This window comes from Emys orbicularis, chromosome 10 (genome assembly GCF_028017835.1).
Source record: "Emys orbicularis isolate rEmyOrb1 chromosome 10, rEmyOrb1.hap1, whole genome shotgun sequence".
In the NCBI taxonomy this organism is placed as follows: domain Eukaryota; kingdom Metazoa; phylum Chordata; order Testudines; family Emydidae; genus Emys; species Emys orbicularis.
Window position 1 is genome coordinate 36,293,230 of NC_088692.1, and position 23,411 is coordinate 36,316,640.

Consider the following 23,411-nt stretch of genomic DNA (forward strand, 5'->3'; position numbering starts at 1 on the left):
CCACGTTGATGTTGGTGAAACGTCCCTTGTGATTCACAAGTGCTTGCAGCACCATTGAAAAGTACCCCTTGCGGTTTATGTACTGGGTACCCTGGTGCTCCGGTGCCAAGATAGGGATATGGGTTCCATCTATCGCCCCACCACAGTTAGAGAATCCCATTGCAGCAAAGCCATCCACTATGACCTGCACATTTCCCAGAGTCACTACCATTCGTAGCAGCAGCTCAGTGATTGCTTTGGCTACTTGCATCACAGCAGCCCCCACAGTAGATTTGCCCACTCCAAACTGATTCCCAACTGACCGGTAGCTGTCTGGCGTTGCAAGCTTCCACAGGGCTATCGCCACTCGCTTCTCAACTGTGAGGGCTGCTCTCATCTTGGTATTCTGGCGCTTCAGGGCAGGGGAAAGCATGTCACAAAGTTCCATGAAAGTGCCCTTACGCATGCGAAAGTTTCGCAGCCACTGGGAATCGTCCCACACCTGCAATACTATGCGGTCCCACCAGTCTGTGCTTGTTTCCCGGGCCCAGAATCAGCGTTCCACGGCTATAACCTGTCCCATTAACAGCATGATCTCAAAAGCACCGGGGCCCGCGGTTTGATAGAATTCCATGTCCATGTCCTCATCACTCTCGCCGCCGCGCTGCCGTAGCCTACTCCTCGCCGCCTGGTTTTGCAGGTTCTGGTTCAGCATAAACTGCACGATAACGCGCGAGGTGTTTACAAAGTTCATGACTGCTGTCTTGAGCTGAGCAGGCTCCATGCTTCTGTGGTATGGCATCTGCACTGTTCACCCAGGAAAAAGGCGCGAAACGGTTGTCTGCCGTTGCTTCCCTGGAGAGGGGGGAGGATGTACCCAGAACCACCCGCGACAATGTTTTTGGCCCCATCAGGCATTGGGATCTCAACCCAGAATTCCAATGGGCGGAGGAGACTGGGGGAACTATGGGATAGCTATGGGATAGCTACCCACAGTGCAATGCTCCGGAAATCGACGCTAGTCCCGGTACATGGACGCACACCGCCGAATTAAGGTGCTTAGTGTGGCCGCATAAATTCAACTTTATACAATCTGTTTCCAAAATTCGAATTATATACATTCGGATTAATCCCGTAGTGTAGACATACCCTAAGATTACAAATTGTAAGCAATAGCAAGGAAATGCGTTAGGCTCTCTTTTGTTTTAGCTTTTGAATTTTCCCTATGCTAAGAGGAAGGTTTATTCCTGTTTTTTGTAACTTTAAAGTTTTGCCTAGAGGTTTTAACTCTTACTACCCTGTAAAATTATCTTTCATCCTGCTTTTACAGAGGTGCTTCTTTTACTTTTTTATTTATAATAAAGTTCTGTTTTTAAGAACCTGGTTGGTTTTTAGTGTCCTAAAAACCCAAGGGTCTAGTCTGTGCTTACCTTATTTACCTATTTGGTTGGTATATTATTCTCCAGCCTCCCTAGGAAAGGGGCTAAAGGGGATTGGGGGGATATTTTGGGGAAACAGGAACTCCAAGTGGTCCTTTTCCTGAATCTTTGTCTAACTCACTTGGTGGTGGCAGCATACCGTCCAAGGACAAGGAAGAATTTGTGCCTTGGGGAAGTTTTTAACCTAAGCTGGTAGAAATAAGCTTAGGGGGTCTTTCATGCGGGTCCCCACATCTGTGCCCTAGAGTTCAGAGTGGGGAGGGAACCCTGACAGCATTTACACACAAGCATAATGCAGGCACTTCCATCCCCTCTATTTCCTTATTTTCTCTCATTAGTTGGATCACAGATGAAGCAATTGCTCATACTCAATACAAGATCCCAATATGACTGAAGCTAGAAACCAAATCTAAGGCCTGACTGTGTGTGCCTTGATTGCATGGCAGTCCAGGATGCTCTCTAGATGCCCCTTCCACGTCCAAGGATACTTCATGACCTGTTTCTTCATCTACTACCTACCAGTGGCTGGAAAAGTTAGGAACATCTTAGAAATCAAGCAGCATGTTTCACCATTTTTTCTCCTAGGAGCATCTGGACCCAGAGATACCATCTGGATTTAATTACTTTTTAAAGTCTGATCGTTTTGAAAAGTTCAAGTGACAATTTAAAAATAAAGTAACATTTTGGCCATCTTGACAGTAGCAAAATGTTAGTCAATTTCAAAACCGGATGATTGGAAAATCATTTTTGCATTGGCAAATCACCACATTTAGTGCATTCCCCAGAGGCCATCATATTTCTTGGACTCTTTACAGACTAGTCAATCTTCACTACAGTGAGCATTAAGAATACACTTCACCACCATTTATACTAATTCTGCAGTGGATAAAAGGTACATGGTCTTTACCGGACACTCTGTAGGGTCTGTAGTCGCTTCTGGTTTCTTTCCAGTTCCAGTTTTCTCTTTTCAATCTTGGCTTCCAAGTTGGCTTCATCCGAGGCCACGTTATTCAACATGTCCTTAGTCTTCTGGACTTGTTCCTGAAAGAGAGAATGAGTGGCTGAGACATGGCCTGCAGAAGTGTAATTCCAATCATCTTTCAGACTCCGGGCCTGATTCTGCATTATCTTGCGCCTTGTGTCATCACAGAATTTTGTAACCATGAGCCATGTTATGCACCCAGGCTCAGGCAAAGATCAGTCTTCCACCAGCACTCTTGTGTGTCACACTCTTATTACAATCATCATTTAGCTTCTCATACATCATGGGTCTCACTGACAGCATTAGAAGGGTCATTATTTGGTTTACAAATGAAACGTATTTATTGTGGACACTACAGAGAAAATCCTGTTCTCTCATAACAGCTGGCTTTTCCTTTTCCTCTTTCTGATCCTGGGATTAGATATGGATTACACAGTATTATTCTGCACTGCTGAGCACTGACACTGCATGAAAGTAAACCAACGCCATTGTTTTGGGACCAAATATGGCCTCTGTGCATGCATTCTGCAGTTTCAACTGGATAGTGTATTCTTCAGTTCTTGTCCTGAGTCAGGGCAAGATATGACTCAAGATATGACAGTGCCTTGAGTCCAGAGGGTTCCTAAAGTCTTTATAGTCATTGCATCTAAAAATCACTTTACTCACCACTAAAATGCAGGCCACTCTGGAGTGGGATATGACAGCTGTTCAAAATTGCAATATCGATATTGCAATTTTGAACAGCTGTCATATCCCACTCCAGAGTGGCTTGCATTTTAGTAGTGAGTAAAGTGATTTTTAGATGCAATGACTATAAAGACTTTAGGAACCCTCTGGACTCAAGGCACTGTTACAACTGTAACTGCAAACCATTATTAGGTTTGCCTGTGCCAAACCAGGGTCACTCAGCTGGTTCCAATAAATTCAAGGACTCAGTTTACCACGCACTGGGAGAAGTTCCTATATACAGTATCCACTGAGCCTTTTTCAGGTTCATTCTTCCCGAACCAAAGTGAATCTGCATTCAAATACACAGTAGGTTTAAACTGAGCCTGGTGTTGTTGTAATTGCAATATAGTCTACCAGTAAGGCTGTGTTTATTGCAGTGATTATGCATTCAAAGAAGCAATTATTTGAAGATGCAATCCAAGTACCTTTCCATTTCTGTTTGCCTTTAGTTAAATAAAAAGGAAATTCAATGGAGAATTCTACTCAGATGCAGCACTATGGCTGAGATTTTCAACAATTCAAAATGAGGAATTTCAAAGATATGTTTCCCAAAGCAACTACAATTCAGCCAGTTTAGGCAGACTTGCAAAATTCTATATGCCCATTTGCCCAAGAAGAGTAATCTATTTCTTGGCAGGTGAGAAAAATTGTTTTTTCATTATCACCATTATCATCATTCTGGCAAAGGCATCAGTATATTTGGTGCCTAGCCAGGTACATTTTCATAACAGTTTTCCAAGGCTGACAATGCTCATATGAAGTATATTGTGGCATAAAAATTAGAGGGCTGATCCTGTAAACACTACCAGGCATGCAGATTCTTCCTGGCTGTGTGTGCATGAGGTGGGTGGGAGGGAGTAGACAGTCTTTTCTCCCTTGCATGGCCCATACATGGGAACTAGATAAATTCATGGATGGTAGGTCCATCAATGGCTATTAGCCAGGATGGGCAGGGATGGTGTCTCTAGCCTCTGTTTGCCAGAAGCTGGGAATGGGCAACAGGGGATGGATCACTTGATGATTACCTGTTCTGTTCATTCCCTCTGAAGCACATGGCATTGGCCACTGTTGGAAGACAATACTGGGCTAGATGGACCTTTGGTCTGACCTAGTCTGGCTGTTCTTATATTCTTATGAAAAAGGAATGCATTTAGGGTAATGCAGCCATGGCTCCTCTAGGGGCATGTGATGCCTGAAAGAAGGTGGGGAGGGGTGGACAGAAGGTATAGTGATGGCTCTGTCTCCCCACCCCCCCAACATACCCAATGGTCAACAGAGCCAGCTGGAGTGAGGGTGGGGAAGCTGCATCCCACGGAGGGGTGCGGTGAGGGGTGTTATCTCTGTGCTCCTTAGAGCTCAGGGAACAGTTGGTCTCCCTTAAACAGATTGCCTCCTGGGGTTCCTCTTGCAGCAACAGAGTGCTTTGTTATAAGCCCAATAGCAGCCCTGCTAAGGTCTCCAGGACTAGTACTACTTCCTGACAAATATCACATTTTAAAAGAACCTAATCGGTCTTAATCTCTGTTTTTTCATAGCCCTGCCATGGCCATCTTTTCAAAAATAAATTGCAATCAGAATAGTGCTACGTACTCTACTGCAATCAGGACGAGAAAGGAAAAAAAAAAACCCTTCATGCATGTTAAAATGTGCTGGGTATGTTCAAAGCATTTGCACCTTTGAAACTTTGATCGTTTAGAAAGTTGTTTAATTAAGAAAGAGCTATGCGTTTGTTGAAATTCCAGCAGTGAAGGTTATTTGCTGTTCAGCTAGAGTAGATCATTTCATTAATTGGTCTGGAACTAACCAGCTGAGGTAGGTTTGAGTTATTGATATTTCCCATGAAATTATCCACTCTAATATGCTGAGACTGGCTTATTGGAGCTACGGCCTAGGATATCAATACATATTAACAACATTCAGGATGCATATAGACTGTGAACAGCAGAAAAAGCAGATGGAGAGATCACCTGGTGTATCTATTGATTTGGCATGGCTATTTAAACCTGAAGCTCTGCTTCCTCTAATTATATATATGTGTGTGTTGGATACAGTTGGCTATTCAATAATTTAATTTGCTTGGGCTTGATTCCCCCACACCCCAGCTGGCAGGGGCAGCTATGCTTCTGGGATGTTTTCAACCCTAGAGCAGGATGGGCAGTGTTTGCACTGACACCCATTTTTTAGGGGTCTGCCTACTAGATGATCACTTTAGCATGGCCAGGGCTTCATGGAACCACATTGGTGGAGACTACTTGATAGATTGCCCTGACTGAGCACGTTCCTAGGTGTTCTGACCACACCAGTACCAACCAGTACCAACTCTTTTGCCACTGATCGTGTTACAGTCAAACAGAGAAATGCCACTGAGTTGAGTGTAGCACCTTGTTTTGTTGGCCAATTAATAGACCCCACCAGATATTAGCTTGTCCGCAGCAATTAACATTCAGAGCTGACACTTGCCATTCAGGATCACAGAATGGGGCCATTTAAAAACAATCTTGTTAAAATCTTCAGGTTCGCTTTGAAATTCTACCTATCTAAAGATAAATGTTCCCCCAGTTAAAATGCAGGCTCAGCACCACCTCCAGTTTGGAAACAGATCTTTGTGCGGAATGCTTCTCTTTGAAGTGGACTAGTGTGGGAGAATTTAAAATAAGGGTATGTCTACACTGCAATGTAAGTGCCGGGGTAGTGGGACTTGAGTCAGCTCACCCGTGTTAGGGAACCCTGGGCCTGAGCGTCTACACCGTATTTTAACCCTACGTTAAGAATATTCTGATCAGTGCTCGAACCAAGGGCTCTGGCATCCACACTGCAGTGCGCAGACTTGAGTCAAAGTAACCATATCCCAGAGAGCCCAGCACCATTCTAGCCCTAGGAACTCCAACCATGTTTGCGGTTTTTATTGCCGTCACGCTTTACCTAATTGCTGGGAAGTTTACAGCTGGCATTGAAATCACTTACAGAATGGATGGGAAGTTGTTCAGGCTTAGCAGGCTGAAAGCCAAGAGTAAGATTTCCACAACATCTATTGTGGAACTTGAATATGCTGATGATAATGCAATCTTTGCCCACTCTGAGAGAGATCTTCAAACTATCTTGAATGTGTTTGCCGATGCTCACGCTTACCAGATGCTTCTGCTTACCAGAACATCTTTGATGGCAATTTTCATCACCTTTTCAGTCTCATTTATCTCCAGAGGTCTCGCAATGGATTCCGTTCTCAATTCCTATGAAATAAAAACACACCAATGTACTCAAGCATCATGCAAAGGAATTAATAGTCACAGAACTGAGGGTGGTCGAGCAACTCCGACAAAGGCGTATGCATAATAAACGGAGTGGAATTTAATATTTATGACTCATTGCTCAGAGAGCATCACAGAACGGGAGGCTATGAAAAAGGTCAAAGTTAATGGAGGCCAGTGTTAAGAATTAGCAACGCAGACATCATTTCAAAGTGAGATGAGACTTATTGCTCTGAGCTGGGAACACCTTTAAGAGCACAGTTTCAGCCACTTACTTGTCATTAATATTAAAGGAAATTACATGGGTTACCCCACACACCTTGCTCCAAATGTACCCCAGAAGGTTAATTTTATTATCTTCAATAAAGATATTAAAAAGGCCACAAATGATGAACATACATCTGATCTACTTCAGCCCTATGAGCCAAATGCCTCAGCTAACCAGACTAAGGGCTTGTCTATGCTATAGGGGCTAGAGCCGCATAGTTAGAGTGCTGGCGCTGTGACACCAATAACTCCGTAGTGTAGACGCAGATTACAGTGACAGAAGGGGGTTTCCACTGCTGCAGGAACTCCGCCTTCCCGAGCGACAGTGGCTAGATTGATGGAAGGATTCTTCTGTTGACGTAGCTGTGTCTACATCTAAGTTTTAAGCATAGACCAGGCCTAAGGAGCGATCAGAACCCCTACCACTAACCTAGCTAGCAGGAGCAATCAGTAGATGTCATGTCCTGTCCAGTTCCCCCTTCCCAATTCAACTAACTCTCATGGCAGAGGGGGAGGAGGTGCTGACTGACTTGGATTCAACTTCTCTCACCAAGAATGGTGCTCTTAGGTGGGCAGCAGAGGTTGCTGAAAGCCTCATGAGCCTGGTCAGTTTGTGGGTGGAAGAGGATTTGGCACTCATCCGTACAGGCAAATGTAGTTGCAGCCATGTTGGTCCCAGGATATTTGAGAGACAAGATGGGTGAGGTATTATTTTTTATTGGATCCATTTCTGTTGGTGAAACACACAAGTTTTCAAGCTTCAGGAAGCTCTTCTTCAGATCTGGAAAAGGTAATCTGATCATCACAGTTTAATACAAGGTGGAACAAATTATTAAGCCTCAGGAGTTGAAAGAGACCATTCAAGGTTACATGTGCAGTTAACATCTCTGCGGTCATAGTTAGTGGGTAACATACTGTTGTAATGAGTAATAAATCCAGTGTCTTTACTTGAGTCAAGGATTTATAGTGTCTAGCAAAGTTATAAATTAAGCTCCTAGGCTCATCTTTTGAAGGTGTCATGCAGGTTTCTTTTGAGGATGAGGACTGACAGGTCAGATATGGAATGACTGCTTTGTGAAAAGTGTTCGCCCATAGGTAATATGGTGTTTGTGTCTTTTATCATTTTTCTGTGAGTTCATTCATGGGAGCACACATAGGGACCAGGTTGTGGGCTGTCATGTCTAACGGTAAGAGTCTGGAATCGGAGCCAGGGTCAGAGACAGGTCCTGAGTCAAAGGTCAGAGCAGCAGAGAGACTCAGGTGCCAAGCCAGAGTCAGGGGTAAGGCATAGGAGTGGGGAGACCTGGAGAGGGACAGGCAGGAAGGTGGAGTTCAGGAGTCAGAAAAGTAGGCAGGGTCCATAGTAACAGCTACTCAGGGATTCACCTAATTGCTCAAACAATTTCCTGTGCCGTTTTTTGGTTTAAGTAGAGCATCCCAGCCAATCAGTGGGGCTGGACATCTCCCCCACTTTCCTCGAATAAAAGGTGCACATGTGTCGCAATTGTTGAGGACTGTGCCTTTGGGATAGCACTGCTCCGATTGCCAAGCTGGAAGCGTCCGCTTTGATGATGAAGGCTTCCGGGGTGTCGGGGTTGACCAATATGGGAGCAGTGGTAAATACAAGTTTTATTTGCTCAGCCTGTTGGGACTCGGGAGACCAGAGGAATCTGTTGTTTTTGCAGAGTGAGGCAGTGAGAGGGGCTATCCGCTCCAAGAACTATGAGGAGTCCGGTGGCACCTTAAAGACTAACAGATTTATTTGGGCACAAGCTTTCGTGGGTAAAAACCCCCACTTCTTCAGATTCATAGAGTGAAAATTACAGATGCAGGCATAAATATACTGACACATGAAGAGAAGGGAGTTACCTTACAAGTGGAGAACCAGTGTTAACAAGGCCAATTCAGTCAGGGTGGATATGGTCCACTCCCAATAACTGATGAGGAGGTGTCAATACCAAGAAAGGGAAAATTGTTTTTGTAGTGAGCCAGCCACTCCCAGTCCCTACTCAAGCCCAAATTAATGGTGTTAAATTTGCAAATGAATTGTAGCTCTGCAGTTTCTCTTTGAAGTCTGTTTTTGAAGTGGTTTTGTTGTTGTTGAAGGATGGCTACTTTTAAATCTGTTATTGAATTCTTTTAGGTAAAAGAATAAATGGATACAAATCAGACAGCAGGAATGGTAACATACAAAAGCCAGTAGGAGAACACTTCAATTGGGCAGAGGAATAGCAGGTCCCAGCTCAGATGACAGTGCAGCCAGATAGGCCTGAAGCACAGCGTTCTCTAAATGGAGTTGATGGACTTGCTCCCACAAACACCTGATTTTCAGTGGTCAGCTGTGCTTTCTGTGCCTGCAATGCTCAGCTGTCTGCCTGGAGGCGGATCACCTGCTCATGCAGTGCCAATGCCCCTTCAGGGAACTCTGCTGGGTCCATCCTCAGCTGGGCCCACTCGGAGAATTTAGTAGTGATCCAAGCAAGCAGGGAGGCCGTCATGCCTAATGGTTAGAGTTAGCCAAGATCTGAATCTGATGCCAACCCAAAGGTCAGAGCGGAACAGGTTCAGGAGTCAAGCCAAGAGTCAGAGACAGCGTCAGGTGCCAAGCTGAAGGTCAAAGCTGGAGTCAGAGTTGGGTGCCAAGCCAGGAGTCAAATCCGGAGTCAGCATCAGGAATAGGGCATAGGAGCAGAGACCTGCAGCAAGGCAGGAAAGCAGGAACTGGAAGTAGACAGTGGTCTGGGATAAGGAGAACAGGAATCAAACAGGCAGGGCTCATGAGTCAGGCAAGTAAGCAGGGTCTGTAGTAACAAACAGCAAGGAATTCACCTAGTCGCTCAGATAAGTTCCTTTGCCTCTTTCTTAAGTAGAGAGTCCCAGCCAACCAGTGGGGCTGTATGTCTCTCCTAATCAGGAGCTTTGTGGGCAGAGCCCTTTGCAAGCTAGAGCTTCACTAGAGTCCCCTTGTCCAGTGGGTCAGGTGAGCTGCCAGGGACCTGCAAGCTGGGGTTCAAGGCCTATGATCCCTCACAGTGTACTGAGTGTCTCATTTTACCTACATAGCTGTTATTGGGGCATTCAGTGCCCAGGATGTGGTACCACATGTTGCGACAGGCATGTGTAGGACCCATGGAGTATGAAAGATGTGTTGTGGGGCGTATTGAGTATAGTAGTAGAGAGATGTCTGCGGGTTTTGCATCTGTTGTTCTGGCAGAGTCTGTTGCCTTTTTGAGTTGGTGTGTCCTGTTCTGTGGGGAGCTTGCTTCTGATGATGAGCTTGGTAAGGCTGAGGAGTTGTCTGAATGCCAGAGGAGAGGAAAGATTTTTTTCAGGATGCACTCCCCATCAAACAGGGGTTGTAACTGTTTAATGATACCTTGCATGCATTCGAGTGTGGGGTGCTAGGTGCTTTTCCCCCCTTCTCTCTGGGTATTTGGGTGACCCATTCCATGATGCGATCTACTTCTCTGATGTGTGTCCTTGTTTAGTAAGGCTGTTTCAAGTGTGTTAAGGTGTGTATCCCAGACTTTCTCCTCAGAACTATGGTATCCGAGTACCTGGCTGTAGATAACAGATTTCTTGGTGTGTTTGGGAGTGATTACTGGATCTGTGAAGCTAACTGGGGTGATCCAGGGTTTCTTGTATATAGTTGTCCGTGGGGTTCCATTGCTCAGGCTGATCATGGTGCCCGGGAAATTGATGCTGCTCCGGAAGCATTCCAACAGAGTTCAATGGATGAGTGGTGGTTGTTGAAGTGATGATGGAAATATTTGAGGGAGTTTAGGTCATCTGTCCAAAGGATGAAAATATCGATGTACAGGGGAACCCCGCTATAATGCGCCCCGCGATACCGTGAATTCGGTTATAACGCGGGGCGAGTCTGGCCCCGGCGGCTGCAGCGGGTGCGGAGCATTTGGGATCCATGCCCCGGCGGCTGCAGCAGAAGCGACTCTCCCTGCAGCCCCGGCGGGCCCCTGGGGTTCTCAGCTCTGTCCCCGGCAGGGCCGGCTCCAGCCCGCCCTGGCGGCTGCGGCGGGTGGTCCGGCTGGGAGAGCGGGGCTGCCACGGTCCGGCCGGAGATCCGGCCGGGGCTACGGGGCTGCCGCGCTCCGGCCAGTGGTCCGGCCAGCGTCGCGGGGCTGCCGCGGTCCGGCCGGGAGAGCGGGGCTGCTGCGCTCCGGCAGGCGTCGCGGGGCTGCGGGGCTGCCGCGCTCCGGCCAGCGGTCCGGCTGGCGTCACAGGGCTGCGGGGCTGCCGCGGTCTGGCCGGGAGAGCGGGGCTACCGCGGTCCTGCCAGCGGTCCGACTGGTGTCGCGGGGCTGCCGTGGTCCGGTCGGGAGATCGGGGCTGCTGCACTCCGGCCGGCGCTCTGGCCAGGGGAGCGGGGCGCCCGAAGACAACTGCCGCCGGAGCAAATCGGCCTAAAGCCGGCCCTGCTGGCCTCCCCCCCTTCTCTCTCTCCCCCTGCTCCCTCCCTCCTGCTAGCCAGGGCGCACACTCTGCTGCAAACTGAACACAAGTACAGTGGAACCCCGCTATAACGCGACCCCGCATTTACCGCGATTGAATTTTTTGGACCCCAATGATCGCGTTATAGCGGGGTTCCACTGTATCTCAGCTATATCATTGGTTCGGTGGTGTATCTGTCCAGTAATTCTTCCTTGAGCCGGCCCATGAAAAGGATGGCATACTGGGGATGCCAATGCCCCAACGACAGCTATGTAGGTGAAACCATTCACTATGCTCTCAAATGAACTCACACAGAAAAATGATACATGACAAAAAACACCCTTCCACCCTTGGGCGAATACTTTTCACAAAGCAATCATTCCATATCTGATTTGTCAGTCGTCATCCTCAAAGGAAACCTGCACAACACCTTCAAAAGACAAGCCTGGGAGCTTAAATTCATAACTTTGCTACACACTAAAAATCATGGACTCACCCATGCTTGACTGCTGGGACTGACTGGACTGTGGTGGAGCCTCAAAAAGATCCTGGCTCCTGGCATAGCTGAATCCCCTCCCGCCCTGGTCGCAAGTCCCCAATCCTCCCTTACTTCCTCATCGACCCCGCTGTCATGCCAGGGACCTGTGATTCAGGCTCCTCGGAGATATCCACAGTGGTGTGCAGGATGGTGGTGGGGTCTCCGCCAAGCATGACACGCAGCTCTTTGTAAAGGCGGCAGGTTTGCAGCTTGGCACTGGATCCACTGTTGACCTCCATGGCCTTCTGATATGGCTGCAGCAGTTCCTTTGCTTTCATGCAGCACTGCTGCCGGTTCCTGTTGTACCTCTTCTCCTACATCACCCATGCAATCTGTTCATAGATGTCCACATATCTACAGCTGATCTGTAGCTGTGCTTGCACAGCCTCTTCTACTCACAGGCCCAGGAGATCCAATATCTCCTGTCTACTCCAGGCCGGAGCACATCTGGAACGTGTAGCTGGCATGGTCAGCTGGGCAGTTGCACACAACAACGGAGAGCAGCTAGGTGTGCTTGCCAAGATGGAAAATCAGGAAAAGGCATTTCAAAAATACATGCACGGTTTTAAGGGTGGGTGCGCTTCTGGTCTCAGTGACCAATGGGCAGTAGAGTTCACAATTGTGACCAGGGTGGTCAGTGTCAGGAATTGTGGGATGTTTGCTGGAGGACAGTTAGGGTTGACATAGGTAAGAGAGTGAGTACATTTGCACTGCATAGACCTCAGTATCTCGATCATAGCTCAACGCTGCTCAGGGTGGTGGTATTACTATGTCAGCATAGTGGAGCGCTTACATTGGTGAGAGACAAAGTGTAGACACATGCACAACTAGGTTGATGCAAGATGGTTTACATCAACCTAACTCTGTAGTGTAGACCAGGCCTAAGTTTCTTCCACCACAAGAAGTTGGTCCAATAAAAGACATTAACTCACCACCTTGTCTACTTCAAACAGTAAAACAGTTTATCATTCACCAGGAGAAAAGAAACAGGCTTCCATTCCCACTGTCCAGGGGGATATTAGAAACAGCAAGGAATTTATTTTTTAAGAACAAAAAATTACCATGTCAGACTCCTTTTAGTAACCCAGTGAGCCACCCACAGAACATGTACATCAGCTTTGGACTAACTGGTAACGTTCAGACAAAACTGTTGATCCTCAGCAATTCAGGTTTCAAACATCTATGAAAACGTAATGTGTTCTCCTTTCCTGCCTCCCTCACTGTCCTTAGCTGCATGAAGTTTCACTCATCCCTTCACTGCAGAAACCCATGCCAATTTCTACAGTAAGGCTCAATCCTGAAATCAGAGCCACTAGCACAGACTCCTATGCCAAATCGAATCTGTACAAATGCAGAGATCTGCATTTGCAGATCTGATTGCAGGACTGGAAAACAAGAGCATCATTTCAGTTGTTTAAAAAGTCATTTAGGGGAGGAAGGAGAGAAGACCTAAGAATTCAAGTGGATTTTCACAGCTTCTTTATCGGGGGAAAAAAGGAATTAAGACCCTGATCCTGCAAACACTTGTGTAAACGCTTTATTTTACTACCACAATTAGTGCCATTGTCTACAATTGGGACTACTCGCAGTAGTAAAGTTAAGCAAGTGCATAAATGCTTGAAGAATTGGGGCGGTGGAGGGGGGGCGGGAGGGAAGTCTTATCAGAAATGTCCAGCAATTATATTTTCTAAATGACAAACCCATTGATGTATTTTTAAAAATGGATTTTCAGAACCATTTTCACATATACCCGCCATTTAGCTCACTAGAGCTATGAATGGTCTTGCACAGGAAGCTCCAATTCACTGACATTTCTCAGGAGGAAGCTCTAACTTGGTGATGCAGACTAGGTCTGAAAGGAAAGCAGATCTCACTGATTTGTCTGGGACTGCCTGAACTGTTGTAAGGTAAATTTTATTTAAAAAACCAAACAAGTTAATTTAACTTTGTTAAACCATAATTAAATTAAACAAAGCTTTTTAAGTAAATATAACTCCTTTGACAGCCCCTATTTTCCGAGGCACACAGACAGCTTGTACTTTCTCTCAGTCCTCCTCCAAATCATGATGGCATCTGCCTCTTTTATTGTTAATTGTTTCTTTATTACTTGGTATTAATGACATTTAGGGCCAGATTTTTAAAACACAGGCTCCCTTCTTGTGCTCATAATTTGCAGATGCATATAACTGCACTTTTAATTATTTGCAGGCACAACTAATGTCATTACCCAATTCTGCGTACATACCAGGTAGTCAGACATCACAATGACATCAACTGTGCCTTCCAAAAAGGTAGGCCAGGCTAAAAATTAGGCCTTGCACATTTTCTTTTAAAGTGATTTGCTCTTTGCAATTAGTTGTGCTGATCAGCATATTCTTCAAAATACACAAGAGTTTTCCTTTAAATTAAATCTTAAAAGAAAAGCTCTCACCAGGGATGAGAGTTATAGAAATAATTATTAAGCTGAGAGGAGGCGGGAACAATTTAGAAATATATCTGATTATTATAACTGTTAATGAAAAGAAAACACACACATGCTGAACCAGAGGGGTATTCATGAGCAGATTGATTGTTTAAAGCTTACCCTTGCTTCCTGTTCAAGTGCCCAAAAGCTCAATGGCTGTAGTGCTGCTCAATAAATACTAATTGGAAATCAGGGAAGCCAAGAGTAAAATTAATTTTGATTAACTAAAGTTGACAATCATTAAAAAGAATCTACAAAAACCCAAGAGACTCCATTTGCAGGTGATTTTAGTCCTATTTGCTTTGAATCACATTTGCAACTATATGGTGAAGGCAGAGATTTTAATTCAAAGTTTTGGATGTAACTTGTGAAAAGTATTGGAAGAGATTTCAAAATCCATGGGGCAGATTCTTAATTATTCTACTACTATACTTGGGACGGGCATGGGGGGACAGGGGAGGTGACTAAGTCACTTTTGGGTTCCCCATATTCTGGGGTTGTACAGGGTCTGCCTGGTCCTCACACATAAGTTAGGGAAACCTCAGGGCTGCTCATCTTATGTTCTGCTTCCCATGGCTCCACAGAAAACAGCAGTAGTGCAGTGTGCTTTAGCCATATCCCTGACACACTAGTCTCAACTCACCCCGCTCCAGAGATTAGAAGCAGGACCAGTGGAAAGCCCTTGTACTAGCTCTATGCTGGGCTGAGAATTCCTCTGAGCTGGAGGGCTGGGAGGTCCCCTGCACAGGAGACTGTTTCTGCCGACTTTAAGACCTTGTCAATCTTCCAGGGTGGTGTAAAAAGGCTACAGCAGAACTGAGAATGAGTCTCTCTATGCTTTAAGCCCTTTTGATTCAGCTTGGTTAAGCTTCGGCATTACAGCTCACCTGGCCTCAACTGTGTACGTGCTCTAAACACACTGCTGATAAAGTCCCTAGGGGCACTTTACCAATAGACAATAGCATAGCAGATAAGGTGCACAGACTAGCAGCTTCAGGATCGCCAACTCTCGCCATCTGGTCGCGACTCTAGCGATTTTGAGATGTTTTTAACCTATCCCATGGAAACATGATGAAAGGCGCCAACTCATGTGTGATGTTACACCTCATATTCTTCATAGAAATATTGTTATGATATGAATATGGCATAACTAAGATATGCTTTAAGCAAAATGGGTCATGTGAGGTATCATTGGAAAGGTTATGATTTACTGAATGTGTTTATCCAATTTGTATGCATGTATAATTTCTGTATCTAAAGTTAGGAATATTGTCTATGTAACAATTACAACTGTGTTGGTATGTGCTTGGGAAACGCCCACCAGACAGTACGCAATCAGCCTTAATGGGCCATTAGGAAAAGACAATGAGTTTTCGAAGATGTGGATCCCCCACCTTCTCAGGAGTTCCTTCCTGGGGACCTTGCAAATAAACCATGTCTCATGGTTGCCCTGACACTGCAAGGTCATGTGATACTGTCACCTGGAACAAAATACCACCTTGGACACTGTTGGTACTTTTCCACTGGAAACAAAGGCTTCCCACCTTATGTAAATTCTATTTAAGGCTGGGAAGCAAGGCAATCTGGGCTCTCCATTTGCCTCCCCACCTGAGAAGGAAGACTGCTGAATGCTCCTGAAGAAACCAAGGAACTAAGCTAGGGGAAGGGAAGGGCTGAGTCCAGGCTGAGAACAGTGGTCTAGCCTGTAAAGAGATATAACTGGAACTCTGAGCTGCAGAAACTCTACAACCTGCCTAAACAACATTTAGGGTGAGAAATTACTATGTGTAACCTGTTTCTTTAGTGTATTAAGCTTAGTTTGTGTGTGTTGTTTTATTTGCTCAGTAATCTGCTTTGTTCTGTTTGCTATCCCTTATAATCACTTAAAATTTACCTTTTGTAGTTGTTAAACTTATTTCTTGTTTATAACATAACCCAGTTTGTGCAATTCATATCGGGGGGGGGGGGGGAGAAGCTGTGCATATCTCTCTCCACATTGAGGAAGAGGGTGATTTTTTTATGAGCTTGAGCTGCGCAGATTTTTCTATACAGCGCAAGACATTATTATTTTGGGTTTACTCCCCAAAGGGTGTGTGTACATGAGTGCTGGGTGAATCCCCAAGCTGAATCCTCTCACACAGAGCTGACTTCAGTCTGTCTCTGCAGCTGGGTGTGGCCTTACGTGTGTGTGTGTGTGTGTGTGTGTGTGTGTGTGTGTGTGTGTGTGTGTGTGTGTGTGTGTGTGTGTGTGTTACAGAAGGCTTGAGGGCCTGGCACAGCAAAGACAGGGAGAAGAAGTCCAGACTGGTGGAACAGGCAGGCTCAGTGAGACCCCAGCACATCAGGTGACACCCCCAAAGTGGGGTACAACCCGTCACATCATGAATGTTCCCTTATTCAAAATGGCCATCATCTCCTACGACTGTAAAAGGGGCTGAAGCCAGAAAGATGCTGCCATTTCCCTACATTTTGTCTGCATGAGACCACCACCATTTTCAATAAGACTGAAGCCATGCCTATAGGCAAAATGGCTACGACTCTATGGTTCAGGGGAATAGGCATGGCACAGGGATTGTGAGGAGCTGCAGAGACACTGGGGAGAGTGGGGGAGCACTGGAGGTTGCAGGGGAATGGGGGAGCAGGAGGCGGGGTCTGGCACATGGGGAGGCAGTGCAGGGGTGGGAAGGGAAGTGATGAGGGGTTCCAGAGCAGGGGGAAGCAGTGTAGTGATGGGGGGGATTAGGAGCAGGGGATCTATCTTAGCCACTAGAGAGAGGTATGCATTTTTGTGGGCATTAACAGTTGACTTAGTTCTCTTCTCCAGAAGAGAAGAATGAGGGGGGATTTGATAGCAGCCTTCAACTACCTGAAGGGGGGTTCCAAAGAGGATGGAACTCGGCTGTTCTCAATGGTGGCAGATGACAGAACAAGGAGCAATGGTCTCAAGTTGCAGTGGGGGAGGTCTAGGTTGGATATTAGGAAACACTATTTCACTAGGAGGGTGGTGAAGCACTGGAATGCGTTACCTAGGGAGGTGGTGGAGTCTCCTTCCTTGGAGGTTTTTAAGGCCCGGCTTGACAAAGCCCTGGCTGGGATGATTTAGTTGGGAATTGGTCCTGCTTTGAGCAGGGGGTTGGACTAGATGACCTCCTGAGGTCCCTTCCAACCCTGATATTCTATGATTCTATGACTTTTGAATCTGAAATTCTCCAAACACTGGCTGAGGATAGAGAGAAGTTAAAAATTCAAAAGACCGACTAACCCCCGCCCCCGCATGATTTTTGTGGGTTTTTTTGTAATTCATGATTTTTGGGGCCAATCTCGTTATTTTTGTGGGTCCGATACATGACTTTTGATCTACTGAGGCTGGCAATACTGCAATTCATTCCAGTAAATACTATTATTCATACTTAAATAGTTAAATAAAGGAAATTAGTACAATCAGAAGCACAGGCTCAGCTTCCATTGGCACCAGCCACTGCAGCACCAAAAGAAGGTAATTTGGATTAAGAAGAAAGTATGGCCAAGCCACAGGGGTACACTGATTCAATGCAACCTTGCTTCAGCCTAGGACTCTGACAGAGCGCTGGTAAAGATGAAAGTTGTCTTCTCTTGGCAGAAGCCCAAGGAGAGGGAGGCAATGGAAATACTGCCTGCCTTCCTTGGCAGTGAAACCCCACACAAAGCCCCAAACTGCCCTTGCTGGCGCAAAGAGGGACTGTGTTCACCTTTCTCATCAGCATAGGTGAATCTGTCACACTCGCTGCATAACCAGGAAGTAAGTAATCAGAAATCTGCCAAACCAGAAGAATCGTTCTTGCCTAAGTACGACTGGTCTGACAAGTGAGAATGTGTTTCAGCCAAAGGTCTGAAATCTCGCTTTGGAATCTGGAATAAGCTACATCTGGCTGCTATGCTCCAAGTATAGACACCTCAAGTGGAGACAAATTTAGGCTCAATTCTGTTTTCATTTTATCAGAGCAAAATTCCTGCATTTCAGTCGCTTCAGGGAACATTGCTCATCCTGAAGCCATTAAAGTTCCACTCTGTCCAAAGAATGTACCAGTCTCAAACTTGCATCACATTGACAGATATTCCCAAGGGTCAAGAAAACCAGTGAGGGAGACTCAGCCACAGTTGATCTCTGCATCAGGAGCCTTGAGGCCATGTCCACAAGAATCAAATCAGCAGCAACTTTTCTGGAAGAGACAAAGAACTGAGGTCCTGACCACTCAATGCACTTTTTGCAGAAGTCAGGTTGCTAACCCTGGCCAAGTTATAATTTTACTAATTATGTCTTGCCTACTTAAAATCCCTCCTAGAGTTTAAACTAGATACAATGTGCTCCACTTTCTGTCCTAAACTGTTGTGTAGTGTTGTGGTGCAGTGTTAACCAGCTGCTGCCTTTTTCTCTAGAGCTGGCTGCATTTCAGTGGTGTGTGGAAGCAATGCAAACTATAATGCAGGAAAGGCACTGTGGGATCCTTCTGCCTGAAAGGTGAAGTACAAATGAAAGTCATAAAGTAGTGACACCCAAACATTCGCCAGCTATTTTGAGAAAAAAACAAGGCAGCTAATAACCACTCGGTTTTCTCTGCAGGTGCTAAAAGCAACAACCCTGCCCTTAGTCTCAAAATGCCCAATTCATTGACACAATACAGACGCTTCATGACAAGGGACAGTAAAACCAACAGATCCAGCCAATGGGGAATCCATCCCCACCCAGTTTAAGGAAAGTCCCCGCAAGGCATAGTACTGAGGTAACAGTTTTATGCCATTTCCTCTCAGCGCCATCCCCCCATACATAAGATGCATAGATGGAGAAAGTGGACAGTCTTAGAATAGAGGAGGCCCAAAAATGGTATAAAGCCACCTTTCCCCTCCTTGGGTCCCACATCAAGCAGAGCTTCGCCACACCTGAGAATCAGCCTATGCTGTTCTCCAGTGGATGTTAATCATTGACAGTCTCTGGCTTAATGTCACTCAGCGGGTTTGCCTGTTCCCTGATGGCTGTTGGAGAACATCTGCCTTTTATTTTTAGTATGCCATCTATTCAATTATGCACCAATATCAAACTGTTCGAAAAAGCTTGTGTTAGTTCCTGCAACTCCAAACGGAGGATGAGAACAAAAGAAAAGAAGTGCTATTGTCATCCTCCTGAGTAAGCAGCTAAAAAGAGCTCTCTGGCATTGGAAGGTATGTTTTTTAGCTTATTTACAAGATTAGTAATAATATAGGAAACATCCAGCACTGCCAGTTAGAACAGTTAGGGAACACAATAAAAACAACCAAAGTAGCACCTAGGTTTTAGCAGTGTGTGAACTGGTCAGATTAGATCAGTGGTTTTCAAACTTTTTTTCTGGCAACCCAGTTGAAGAAAATTGTTGATGCCCGTGACCCAACGGAGCTGGGGATGAGGGGTTTGGGAGGGGCTCAGGGCTGGGGCAGAGGGTCAGGGTGCGGGAGGGGGTCAGGGCTCTGGGCTGAGGGTGCAGGCTCTTGGGTGGGGCCAGGGATGAAGGGTTTGGGGTGCAGGAGGGGGCGGCTCAGGGCTGGGGCAGGGGATTGGGGCGCGAGTTTACCTCAGGCGGCTCCTGGTCAGCGGCGCAGCAGGGGTGCTAAGGCAGGCTTCCTGCCTGTTCTGGCACTGCGGACTGCGCTGTGCCCTGGAAGCAGGCAGCAGCAGGTCTGTCTCCTAGACTGAGGTGCAAAAGCAGCTCCACGCGGCTCTCACCCGCAGGCACCGCCCCGCCGCGCGCCCCCCCCCCCCCCAGCTCCCATTGGCCGGCTCCGGAACAATGGGAGTGCGGAGCCGGTGCTCGGGGCAGGGGCAGCACACGGATCCCTGTGGCCCCCCCACCTAGGAGCCGGACCTGCTGCTGGCCGCTTCTGGGGCGCATCACAGTGTCAGAACAGGTAGGGACTAGCCTGCCATAGCCGGGCAGCACAATCAACGGGACTTTTAACAGCCCAGTCAGCAGTGCTGACCAGAGCCGTCGCAACCCAGTGCCTTACATTCCGCAGTTTGAAAACCACTGGACTAGATTATCATATTGGTCCTTTCTGGCCTTAAAGTGAGAAAATATTACCCAATATGCTTTGCCTTTTGTCACGGAGTTTGGGCGAGACAAGGCCCCGCACCCCCGGCTTCCTGCAATTCACCATGACTCTCAGCCAGCCAGTAAAACAGAAGGTTTATTTAGACGACAGGAACACAGTTCAGGACAGGTCTTGCAGGTACAAACCACTAGGACCCCCTCAGTCAGGTCCATCTTGGGGGGCCAGGGGAGGCCTAACTCTTCAGCCCCTCCTCTCCCTTTGTCTCTTTCCCGGGCCAGGAGGTTACCTGATTTTTTTGTTCTTCAACACCTTTAGTTGGCAACTTTGCAGGGGAGGGGCTCAGGCCATTAGTTGCCAGAAGACAGGGCATTCACCATTCTCTGTGCAGACAGGATCACACTGGCCCCCTAGGGCTCTGCAACAATTACACACCCCTAGACACTCGAGAAATGCATAGGGGAAACTGAGGCACCCACACAGTAGTCAGAGAAAACACTAAGAACATTTCCACTTCGTCACACCTTTACATACTCATTTTCTGTGTTTTGACACAACAATGCATGTTTGTGAGATTCAGATTGGGTCCTCTCCAATACCATACAGCCAGCATTTAGCTTCCTTTGCGATTTGATCCCAATACAAGCTCTTTGGAGGCTAGCTAGACCTGATTAGAAGCCAAATCTAGAACCTGGCTAGAGGGATCAGTGTGTTAAGGTTATGAGGCCACATTTTTCTCTACATACCCATATCCCTAGCCATCACCCTAACAACAAACATTGCTGCTTGACAGGATGATGCTTGAAAGAGCACAGCATTGGTACTCCGATAAAAATATCCTCAATCCTCTAACCTAACAGGCCTATAACAGTTTGACACTCCCTGATCTAGAGAAACACTTGAGGCCTCTGGGCCTCAGATCTCACCCTGATATAAGCATCAACTTGTGCCACTCTCAGTTCATGCTAACCCAAGGAGCAGGATACCAACTCTGGACCTCAAACTCTGATCACCATATGGCAGCATCCAGTGCTATCACTGGACTAATTTTACACTGCCTGCATGGTTTTTGTAGTTTTAAGTTAATTAGGTCAAAACTAGGGAAAAAATGCACTTCCCTCTTCAGGCCAAACAGAAGAAGAGTGAAGTTAAAGTCATACTGCAAATATGAGAGGGAGGCAAATGATTATTGTTCAGATTTCTTCCATTGCAATGATAGTTACTGCTCCCCTTTGGGAAGATCAGTGATACAGGAATGGTTCCAGAAAAACAAAGTTGTTGCCAGTTTTGCCTATGGAAAATAAATGCCCCTTATCCTCTCCATAGAGATTTGTACTGAGACTGCTTCAGAGACTGCTGGAGTGGAAGAGGAATGCTAGTTCTTGCCCATTTCCTGCAGAGGAGGGGAAAGTTGGGTCGTAGGCATTTTTGCTCATTCTTCACATATTTACTTAATCATGTATAATAAAAGTTTCCTGATGTTAAATGGATTTAATTCTCCAGCAAAGCAGAGTAGAATATTGACTTATTTAGCTAAATTTATCAACAACAATTGCATTCCTGAAGAGCAGCGATCTTAAACCAGATGATTAAAAGCTTTGGAAGAGGCTAAACTGGGATGAATGTATATTACTTGATCATCAACGTTTAGATCTCTTGAAAAAAACCTCTGTCAGAATAGATTACAGTTCCAATCACATGCTCTTTGGATTAACTGCTGTATATTTTGTCTATAAATTATATGGTTAGCCTATAGTCCAATTTTAAACCTGAAGAAGAGTTCTGTGTAGTTTGAAAGCTTGTACTTCCACCAACAGAAGTTGGTCCAATAAAAAAAAAAAATATTACCTCACCTACCTTGTCTCTCTCATATCCTGGGAACAAGCACAGCAACAACAACACTGCAAACAATTTTAAATCTCTCCACTAAAAAAAATCTTCTGGGCTCAGCTTGGCCACATTCTAGAATCAAGTTCCCTGCGTTAGTTTATAGAGCGAAGTGGGGAGAACAGAAGTTCAGTGTCCTCCTTCTCTTCTCAGACTAAGCTGAGCAGAAATAGGATATTTTATAGACAAACTGAAAAGTTGTCAAGGAGTCATTGCAAGATGCAGATTCTGAAGTGAAATCCTTGGAACAACTTTGTGTAACTGACCTTGCTGTTCTACAGTGCAGCTGCAGTTTCCAAGCAGCTCCTTCCTGATTACACCATTCCTAGAGGCCAGTAGGCTCTGAGGCAAAAGGGTGAGAGTGAGAAAAGGAAAGAAGCAAATTATGTGCCTGTTATCTCAGAAAGGAAAGATCCATGATGGAAATAACCAGTCCTTTGAGACATTTAAATCAAGTCTAAACAAAATACTAGGAAATATACTGTATGGAACTGGACAGACATCAGACCAGAGAATTTAGTAAATTCCTCTCCCCTAATTGTTATGATTTTATGAACCTAGAAAAAGTCAAGTGAAATAGGACATAAGTGAAATTCTTCAACTTCTACTTTATTTGCATAAAGTGCTGCTCTCGGCCCCAACCACTGCCCCGCTCCCGGCCGCAGCTCCCAGCTCCCGGGGGGGGGGGGGAATGGGGCACAGACAGGTTCCATTATAGGGAGAGGGGCGCGCCATAAAACATTTGGGCACCACTGTTGTAAACTGATGCTTCCGAAGGGGAGACTCCGTCATGGATACCAGCACAACTGGGAAACAAAGCAATTAAACTGGCAGGCAAGGAGGAGAACAGAATTTAAACAAATGTGTGACAGAGTATGAAGTTCTACTGCACCCTCCCATGTGCAGCATCCGCAATCAGAGCCAATCAATTTCATTTGGAGGGTATGTGATAAATGAGGGGGGTAGCTCCCTTTTATGGACACTCAGCCAGTCAGTAGCTATAGAATCCTCCTTAGTAGCTGTACCCTAATTGCCTTAACTGTGAAGGGTTTAGAGAACCTTAACCTGAGTTGGCACCTGACCAGGGAACCAACAGGGAGGCTGTACCCTTTCAAATTGGAAAAACTGCTGGGTTGGGGGGGGGGGGTGTTTCTTTGTCTCTCAGGCTGGAGAGAGGTGAAGGCAGCAACAAGTTGTAAGCTTTATGCCAGGTATGGGAAATCATCAGCATCATACCTAGAAACTCCTCATTTGGAACCCCAGATATGTAAGTAGCACAGGAAAAGTTAAGGCAGATGCGATTCAGAACCTTTTTGGTTGTTTTGATTTGTGGATTCCTCTGTGATAACCCCTGGTGCTTTTGTTTTGCTTG

The 23,411-nt window shown here is 46.1% G+C and overlaps 1 protein-coding gene across 2 annotated transcripts in view; it reads right to left on the reverse strand.

Moving 5' to 3' along the window:
* The window catches only part of CLUAP1 (clusterin associated protein 1), a 191,009-nt gene that overhangs the window by 119,762 nt on the left and 47,836 nt on the right, over positions 1 to 23,411 (reverse strand). For both annotated transcript variants that reach the window (XM_065412434.1, XM_065412433.1), the window contains exons 6-7: positions 6,276 to 6,359; positions 2,326 to 2,459 (exon numbers count right to left, since the gene is read on the reverse strand). In XM_065412434.1, coding sequence (XP_065268506.1) covers positions 2,326 to 2,459; positions 6,276 to 6,359 — 218 coding nt within the window. The remainder of the gene's footprint in view (positions 1 to 2,325; positions 2,460 to 6,275; positions 6,360 to 23,411) is intronic.